At 50.6% G+C, this 9,725-nt stretch overlaps 1 protein-coding gene across 1 annotated transcript in view; it reads left to right on the forward strand.

Moving 5' to 3' along the window:
- The window catches only part of FAM3A (family with sequence similarity 3 member A), a 21,849-nt gene extending 12,831 nt beyond the window's left edge, over nucleotides 1–9,018 (forward strand). The window contains exons 5-9 of the mRNA XM_015405527.1: nucleotides 1,359–1,417; nucleotides 1,508–1,558; nucleotides 4,072–4,156; nucleotides 5,930–6,056; nucleotides 8,268–9,018. Of these exons, the coding sequence (XP_015261013.1) occupies nucleotides 1,359–1,417; nucleotides 1,508–1,558; nucleotides 4,072–4,156; nucleotides 5,930–6,056; nucleotides 8,268–8,366 (421 nt within the window). The 3' untranslated portion in view covers nucleotides 8,367–9,018. The remainder of the gene's footprint in view (nucleotides 1–1,358; nucleotides 1,418–1,507; nucleotides 1,559–4,071; nucleotides 4,157–5,929; nucleotides 6,057–8,267) is intronic.
- Nucleotides 9,019–9,725: the final 707 nt, after the last annotated feature.

A 9,725-nucleotide genomic window follows, 5' to 3' on the forward strand; every position in this document is an offset into this window, starting at 1 on the left:
GCATGACTAAACACCAAGGCGCATGGAACGCTGTTACCTTCCCACTGAAGTGGTACCTATTTATCTACTTGCAATTTCTTGCTTTCGAACTGCTAGGTTGGCAGGAGCTGGAACTAGAGACGGGAGCTCACTCCGTTTTGCGACACCCGGGTCTTGAACTGCTGAACTACCGACCTTTCACAGCCTGCAGTTCAGCGTCTTAACCACTTGAGCCACCGCAGCTCCTTCCAAAACAATATAGTGAACAATTATAAAGCTGGTGGTGTCACAACAACATTAATGCATACTGTAACAGCCGGCGAACTGATGAAGTCGAAGGAAACGCATCTTCCAAGTATCTAGAACGGGCGTCTTTGCAAAGGCTGTTTGGAAAATGTTATGACTTTGTGGACTCCTCCTGTCCGGTTACACTGACTACATGGACTTTATGTCTTATCCTCAAAGGAGGAAATATTGTCTCTTAAGCCTTATTAGAGTTACAGTATGCATTAATGTTGTTGTTGTGACACCACCAACGTTATCATTTTTTAATACATCATTTTGGCAATCTTTGATGCTGTTTTCTAATAGTGGGATTTGTACAGCCGGATGACCTTGGGCAGGCCATAGTTCTGACAAGAGTTGTCCTTGAAAGGGCAGTTCCTGTCAAGAGCTCTCAGCCCCACCTACCTCACAAGGTGTCTGTTGTGGGGAGGGGAAGGGAAAGGAGTTTGTCAGCTGCTCTGAGACTCCTTTGGGTAGTGAAGGGCGGGAGATAAATCCAATCTCTTCTTCATCTTTTTCTTTTACCTCACAGGGTGTCTGTTGTGGGGAGGGGGAGGGAAAGGAGTTTGTCAGCTGCTCTGAGACTCCAAGTGAAGGGCTGGGTATGAATCCAACCTCCTCCTCCTCCTCTTCTTCTTCTTCCTCTTCCTCTTCCTCCTCACAGGGTGTCTGTTGTGGGGAGGGGAAGGGAAAGGAGTTTGTCAGCTGCTCTGAGACTCCGAGTGAAGGGCGGGGTATAAATCCAATCTCTTCTTATTATTATTCTTCTTCTCTTCTCGGGCTGCTTATCCCCGAGGGGAAGCCTCAGCGCTTGTGGCCTTGCTAGGAGGCCTGCTGGTGGTGTCTGTCTCTAGGGTGGCCAGCTGTAACTTGGGAAATTCCTGGAGACTTGAGGCCAGAGCCTCGGGACGGTGGAATCTGGGGAGCGGGGAGAGCTCAGCGGGGGTGTGATCCCACAAAGCCCACCCTCTGAAGCCGCCATCTCCTCCAGGGGAACTGGACTCTGCTGCCTGGAGAGCAGTCGTAACCCCAGGGGATCTCCAGCCACCACCTGGAGATTGGCAACCCTCACCGCCTTCTCGTTTCCCTTTCAGGCTGATGAGCAGCGTGAAGAACAACGTGGGCCGGGGCCTGAACATTGCACTCGTGAATGGTGAGATGGGACGGTGGGCCACGGACGACGGGGCCACGGGGTGATGTGCGGCCTGCCCCTAACACTCGTCTTGCTTTACTTTGCCTGCAGGAGTGAATGGAGAGCTAATCGATGCGAAGTTCTTCGACATGTGGGCAGGAGGTGAGTGGGAGGGGCTTGGAGCAGAGGTCCATCAGTGGCTATTAGCCACAAGGTATAGATGGGACACTGTGTCTGGGGGAGTGATGCTCTGTCTCCTTGGTGCTTCGGGGGGGGGGGCAACAGTGGGAGGGCTTCTAGAATTCTGGCCCCGCTGGTGGACCTCCTGATGGCCCCTGGGTTTTGGCCTCTGTGTGACACAGCGTGTTGGACTGGATGGGCTCTTAGCCTGATCCAACATGGCTTCTCTTATGGTCTTATGTCTGGGGTAGTGATGCTCTGTCTCCTTGGTGCTTGGGGGGCGACAGTGGGAGGGCTTCTGGAGTTCTGGCCCCACTGCTGGACCTCCTGATGGCCCCTGGGTGTTGACCATTGTGTGACACAGAGTGTTGGACTGGATGGACCATTGGGCTGATCCAACATGGCTTCTCTTATGTTCTTATGTCTGGGGCAATAATGCTCTATCTTCTTGGTGCTTGGGGGGCGACAGTGGGAGGGCTTCTGGAGTTCTGGCCCTGCTGGTGGACCTCCTGATGGCCCCTGGGTTTTGGCCACTGTGTGACACAGAGTTGGATGGGCCATTGGGCTGATCCAACATGGCTTCTCTTACGTTCTTACCCATGGCTTGGTGGGCTTTACCTGATGAAAGTGGGGTATGGAAGAATAGTTGAGGTCTCTTGGGACGGTTCTGGTATGGCTGTGGAACAGGGGTAGTCTCTCTCTGGATTTTGTCTGGCAGTAGTTGAGACTTCATGTTTGGTCTGAAAGCAAGGTGGAAGACGAAGGAGCAGCTGGAGAGGTTGCCGTTTTGATTGCCGTGCTGCAAGTTGGGGAATGCTTTATGCATAGAGGTTGCAGGGTTGCTCTGTTGAAAAGTGCGTTGTGAGGGAGGAAACACCCACAGTCTTGGCTGTGTGGACTTGGCTGGCTTAAGGCAATGCTGGCAGCTTGTGTGGGGGAGGCTGAAAGGTGGACTTCTAGAGCTGGGGTGACTTCTAGAGCTGGGGTGTCGAACTCATTTGTTATGAGGGCCGGATCTGACATAAATGAGACCTTGTTGGGCCAAGCCACGTGTGTCATAAAATGTAATGCCGGGTTGCGGAGATATGAACTCTATAAAGGACACAGACACAAAGGTTTTTTTAAAAACAAAATAAAAACATGCTTAAAACATTAGCGCTCTTGGAATATTTTGTTTATTCAATTCAGTTTATTATGGGTCTATATGTCTTGACCAAAAGAGTCTTGACCAAAAGAGAATGCAAAAGGAGTAAAATAGGTACATAAAATTGACATAAAATATGACAAGTACATAGTCACAATCAGTAAACATATAAACCCAAGCATAGCCCAGAGAATAAAAAAGACCTAACTACACTTGGGGCGCAGCCAACTAACTAAAATCCTCCGAAGATTAAAAATCAGTGTAGGTGTTTGCAGAGATGATAAAGCTTTCAGTGTTTCTTAAGAGCAGCAACCTTAGCCAAGAACCGCGCCACGTTAGCTGTTATCAGTCCATCGGCATTTGAATCAGATAGCAATACTGAAAGCACCCAAGGTTGCAAGGGAAGATTCATCTTCGTAAGAATAGGAATGATATATATCCCTCTATCTTGAGTCCAATGGAGACAGCGAAACATCAGATGGTCTAAAGTTTCAATTTCGCCAGAGTTGCACAGACAGAGGCGATCTGAGTAAGGTAAGCCTCTAAATCTGCCCAGCGTTACCATAGTTGGAAATGCATTTAAGCGGGCCAGCATAAAGGCATGGCGGTGGGATGGAATTGGTAGCGATGAATGAAAATCCAGAAATCTCTCTGGAGGGAGCAATCCCAGAGCCAAAGGAGAACAGGTGCGTCTGGCCCTGGCCACGGTGCTAGCCCAATCCAACTGTTTGAGTTTCTTCAAGGTTTCCTCGAGCTGGGAGGGCAAAAGCTCTTCAGTAGGGGAGGAAAATATTTTGTTTATTTAACAGTGTCCGATAACTGACACCTGTTTGCTTTGAATTACTGCATCAAAATGCTTAGTATTTGGGTGGGCGACCTCCAAGGAATACCAGGGTTGTGACGCAGAGGCAGGCAATGGCAAACCACCTCTGAAACATCTCTTGCCTTGAAAACAAGTCTAGCTCGCCACCTAGTGGTGCATAACGCTAAAAGAGCGAGAACTGCTGGCTGTCAGACAATCATAGGATCTCCCGGCTATACTACAGACTCTGCCATGTGATTATTATTATTATTATTGCTTCACCTCTGGCCAGTTTCCAGCTTTCTGCGAGTCACATCCCGTTGCGTCGTCTGTTGGATGTCCTGCTCTGTTGCTTGTATTGACTCCTCCTGTGTAAGCTGCCTTGCATCCCAGAGAGAAAAGTGGACTATAAAGAACATGGATAAACAAACAATTCTGTGCTTTGTAGCTTTTCTGCACGCCAGCGGTCTGTGCAGGATTTGAAAGAACCGTGGAGACCTTCTGCCTTAAGTCGCTGTGTCTCTCTTTCTCTCTCTCTCTGTCCTCCAGATGTGAACGAGCTGTTAAAATTCATCCGGCCGCTGCATGAGGGGACGCTGGTATTCGTGGCCTCGTACGACGACCCCGCCACAAAGTGAGTGACCGACTGGGGACAGCCGGTACGGGTTAGATGCCACCGTGCCATTGCTTGCATTCAGCATCAAGGCAGCTTAGCGATTTCGCCCAGCCCCTCTGAGGGTGTTGAAAGCAGCTTACTTGGCACCTGGCCTTTCAGACCTGTTTGCCAGCCAGCCCTTGACTTATTTTATTTATTTATTAATAAAACCTGGGACCTTCTGCATTCCAAGCAGAAGCTCTTCAGAAGATGAGAAATGAGGGAGGGAGGGAGGAGGAGAGCCAGTTTGGTGTAGTGGTTAAGCCCCTGCCCTTCACTCAGGGTCCTGGAGCGGCTTACTTCCTTTCCTCTCCCCCAATGCTCCCTCTAAGCTGTGGAGTCTTATGAGCAAAAATTCTACCTTGTGAGCGACTGGCATTAAAGTTGTGAGGGAGCCATTTGGCTACTGCATAATTTAGTTTGCTCTGGAGCCATCCTCCATGAGCCAAGACAAACCTGTGTGAGCCGGAGGCTAAAAAACTGTGAGCCAGCTCACACTAACTCAGCTTAGAGGGAACACAGCCTGTTGGGGGATCCCCTTCCAGCTATAAGTTTCTAATATGTACCCTTTCCCCTCTGTCACTCACACTCTTCTGAGCACACAGCCCCACTTCTGGGGAGGGGCTGTGGCTCAGTGGCAGAGCATCTGCTTGGCGTGCTGAAAGTCCCACGTTCAATCCCCGGCATCTAGAGTTAAAAGGACCTTCTGTGTGCCAAGCAGATGCTCTGCCACTGAGCCACAGCCCCTCCCCAGAAGTGGGGCTGTGTGCTCAGAAGAGTGTGAGTGACAGAGGGGAAAGGGTACATATTAGAAACTTATAGCTGGAAGGGGATCCCCCAAGGGGTCGTCTAGTCCAACCCCCCTGCACAATGCAGAAAATTTACCGCTACTTCCCACCTCCTCTCCCAGTGACCCCTTGCTCTTTTGTCCTGAGAAAGGAAAAAACCCACCAGCCAATCTGACTTGGAGGAAAATTCCTTCCCGCCTCCAGAGTGGTGATTGGCATAATGCTGGGCGTATAAGAGCCGAGTACCAGCTCGTCCCTTCCTGCCGTCCCTTTCATGATCTGCCTAAATTGGGTGGCCAAACTTGCTCAGGGTAAGAGCCACACAGAATAAACGTCAGATGTTTGAGAGCCGTAAGACATGAACAAATATCACACTCACGTTTTCATTTTAAAAATATGCACATTTGCTTTTTATTGACATTAAATGAGAAAAATAAAAAGGGGTAAAAACAGATATTGATAATGATATTTATTTGTCCAGTGATATTTATTTGCGAAGGATATTTATTTATCAAGAGAGAGAGAGAGAAAGGAAAGAGATGGAAAGAGAGAGAAGGAAAGAGAGAGAGAGAGAGAGGGAAATAGGTGGAAAGAAAGAGAGAGAGAAGGAAAGAGGTGCAAAGAGAGAGAGAGAAGGAAAGAGGTGGAAAGAAAGAGAGAGAGAGAAGGAAAGAGGTGCAAAGAGAGAGAGAGAGAAGGAAAGAGATGGAAAGGAAGAGAAGGAAAGAGATGAAAGAGAGAGAGAGAAGGAAAGAGGTGGAAAGAAAGAGAGAGAAACAAATAGAGGGGAGGGAGGGGAGGGAAAGCATGGCTCCCCTTTGCTTCCCCAGCCGCCCTGCAGGGAGCTGCACAATATGTGTGAAAGAGCCGCATGTGGCTCCCGAGCCGCAGTTTGGCCACCCCTGGCCTAAATACATCCGCATCACTCTGGCTCGCTTGCTCACAGCCATCTCCTCCTCTCCAGAATGAACGAAGAGACCCGCAAAATCTTCACCGAGCTGGGCAGCAGCGTGGCTAAGGACCTGGCCTTCCGGGACAGCTGGGTGTTTGTCGGCGCCAAGGGGGTGCAGGACAAGAGCCCCTTTGAACAGGTATCTTTATTTGTATTCGGTTATTCGTAGTCTGCTTTTCGTACTGAGACGCAAGGCAGTCAACAGGACGGGGCCCAAACAGCACAATAGCGTTTGGATTACGGAAATCCAAAAACAAACAGAGATCTCAAACAGAGCTGAAAGAAAGCATGGGCTTTTAAACGTGGTGCATTAAGTGGTGTAGGAGCCACGGTGGCTCAGAGGTTAAGACGCCGAGCTGCAGACTGGAAGGTCGGTGGTTCGGCAGTTCGAGACCCGAGTGTCGCGTGGCGGAGTGAGCTCCCGTCTCCGGTCCCAGCTCCTGCCAACATAGCAGTCCGAAAGCAAGAACTTGCAAGTAGATAAATAGGTACCGCTTTGGTGGGAAGGTGACAGCGTTCTGTGCGCCTCAGCGTTGAGTCATGCCTGCCACATGACCACAGAAACGTCTTCGGACAGCGCTGGCTCTTTGGCTTGGAAATGGAGATGGGCACCGGCCCCCTAGAGTCGGATTCGACTGGCTTTTGAGCAAGGGAAACCTTTACCCTTACCTTATTAAGTGGTGTGGAAACTACCTGGTCTGGAGCATACTTGCAGTTATCGGGAGCCCAGCCACAGTCCCTGTCCTTTACGACTTTCTGACCTATAGTCCTGTTTACTTGTGCAAAAAAGCCCTCTGGAATAATTCCATTTTGCAGTTTGCGGAAAGCCAGGAGTGTGGGAGCCTCCCTGACCTCCTTAGGCGGCGGCGGGGGGACAACAACAGTAACACAACAGAGAATGCACAAGTACGGCCGGTTACCAATTCTTGCCCGTTTGCAGGATAGTACCTGCAGAGGGCCATGCTGGGATGAGCAAAGCCGTCGTGGCAGAGCATAGGGAGAGAGGTGCTTATAATAATTTCAGAACATAACAGAAGCCATGTTGGATCAGGCCATCCAGTCCAACGCGCTGTGTCACACAGCGGCCAAAACCCAGGGGCCAGGAGGAGGTCCCAAACTTCAGAAGCCCTCCCACTGTTGCCCCCCCCCCAGCACTAAGGATACAGAGCTTCGCTGCCTGAGATGTAAGAACGTAAGAGAAGCCGTGTTGGATCAGGCCAATGGCTCATCCAGTCCAACACTCTGTGCCACACAGTGGCCCGAACCCAGGGGCCATCAGGAGGTCCACCAGTGGGGCCAGAACTCCAGAAGCGCTCCCACTGTTCCCCCCCCCCAAGCACCAAGAAGATGGAGCATTATTGCCCCAGGCATAAGAGAAGCCATTTTGGATCAGGCCAGTGGCCCATCCAGTCCAACACTCTGTGTCACACAGTGGCCCAAACCCAGGGGCCACCAGGAGGTCCACCAGTTGGGCCAGAACTCCAGAAGCCCTCCCACTGTGGCCCCCCCACCAAGCAGCAAGAACACAGAGCATCCCTGCCCCAGACAGAGTGTTTCATCTATACCTTGTGGCTAACAGCCACTTGTGGACCTCTGCTCCAGATATTTCTCCAATCCCCTCTTGAAGCTGTCTATGCTTGTAGCCGCCACTGCTTCCTGTGGCAGTGAATTCCGCATGTGAATTGCTCTTTGGTCCTACAGATGTGAGAGACCAAGGCCACGAAGGGCTTTGAATGTGATAGTCAGTACTGGGCCCTTTTGCCTTTTGGGCCTACGATGCCACCTGGAAAGGTTGACTGGAGGGGCAGGGGTAACAAACCTCAAAATCATTGGAGCAGGGGTGTCAAACATGCAGTCCGAGAGCCAGATCAGGCCCCCAGAGGGCTTCCATCAGGTCCGTAGTGGAACCGGCCATCTCCTGCTTCCAGTTCAGCTGCTGCTGCTGCTGCTGCATCATAGCTTGCTTCGCCAGACTCTCTCAGTCGCTCAGCCATTTCATGTTTTAACCTTGGTCCTAGACTCAGAACTCTGAGCGTGAGATTTCTGTGGTGAATGTCAATAAATCAAAAGTAGGTTTGCAGCTTACAGAGCTAATGTTTTAAGCATGTTTTTATTTTAAGTAAAAAAGAAACCGTTGGTGTTTGTGTCCTTTATAAAGTTTTATATCTCCGCTACCCGGCGTTACATTTTATGACACACATGGCCCAGCCCGACAAGGTCTCATTTATGTCAGATCCGGCCCTCAGAACAAATGAGTTCGACACCCCTGCATTAGAGGGCCCCTGGGAAAAGAGGCAGCCGAGGAGGTGCCCGACACCCCCATTGAACGCTCTTCTCGCTCCTTCCACAGCACGTCAAGAACAGCAAGAACGCCAACAAGTACGAGGGCTGGCCCGAAGCACTCGAGATGGAAGGCTGCATCCCCCAGCGGACTGCTGAGATCCAGTGAGGGCTTCCCTCTGATGCCCGCAGGGTCTCTGCCTGTGCGGTGCACGCGGGGGGTGGGCGGGAGGTGTTCCGCCTGTCCACGGTTTCTGTTCTCCGCGCTCCTCCTCTGGCACGGCCTCTCCAGGCAATCTCGTTTTCCTTTCCAAAGGGCGTGCCTAGAGCAGACCTTGGGAAGTTGGGCTTTGTCGACCCGTACCTCTGGGACCAACCCCTGAGCCTCCCCACGTGCCTTATTTCTCTCCTGGGCAGAGTTTCCCTCCTGTTGTAAATTCCAGGAGAAAATCTGTGCCCTCCGTTGACCGCCGGCTCAGGAACTGTGCTCAGGGAACACGCGTGGCTCTCTGTCTTTCCCTCCGCAGTCTGCAAAAGGGACTGATCAGTTGCTGACATAGCCCACCGGGCTTAAATTAATGCCTGCTTTACCAGAAAGTTCCTCTGTTTAAGGACAGCCCCTTTCTTGGTTGGGTGCTTTTGAAAGATGCCTTACGGGAGTTCATTCGGAAGGCAATGTTGACGGTTTGTTTGTGGCGAGAAGAGGAGAACCTCTTGGTTCATCGCTGTTCGTAGTAGAGGGAATCAAAACCGGGTATTCCCATTTATTTTTTTTTGAAACACTAAAACTTGTTGCTAAATGGATTCTCAATAAAAAATGGACGGTAGCCTTTTGGGGTTATTATTTTTAAGGGCACGCATCTCACTGACCTGCAGGGCTAACGTGTTCATCAGTTGGGTGCAGTGTTCCCCCTAAGCTGAGTTAGTGTGAGCTAGCCAACAGTTTTTTAGCCTCCAGCTCACAAATTTTTGTCTGAGAAGAGAAGAGATTGGATTTATACCCTTCACTACCCAAAGGAGTCTCAGAGCGGCTTGCAATCTCCTTTCCCAAAGGAGTCTCAGAGCAGCTTACAAACTCCCCACAACAGACACCCTGTGAGGTAAAAGAAGAAGAAGAAGAGATTGAATTTATACCCGGCCCTTCACTACCCAAAAGAGTCTCAGAGCGGCTTACAAACTCCTTTCCCTTCCCCTCCCCGCAACAGACACCCTGTGAACAATGCTCCCTCCAAGCTGTGGAGTCTTGTGAGCAAAAATTCTACTTTGTGAACTAACTGGCATTAAAGTTGTGAGCGAGCAATTCGGCTGCTGCATAAATTAGTTTGGTCTGGAGCCAGCCTTCCTGAGCGAAGGCAAAAATGTGTGAGCTGGAGGCTAAAAAACTGTCAGCTAGCTCACACTAACTCAGCTTAGAGGGAACATTGCCCGTGAGGTAGGTGGGGCTGAGGGACAGAAACTGCTCTTTTTCAAGAACAGCTGTGCCAGAACTATGGCTTGCCCAAGGTCATCCAGCAGGTGCAAGTGGAGG

Source organism: Gekko japonicus, unplaced genomic scaffold (assembly GCF_001447785.1).
Source record: "Gekko japonicus isolate JY-2015 unplaced genomic scaffold, Gekko_japonicus_V1.1 scaffold2530, whole genome shotgun sequence".
Classification (NCBI taxonomy): Eukaryota; Metazoa; Chordata; class Lepidosauria; order Squamata; family Gekkonidae; genus Gekko; species Gekko japonicus.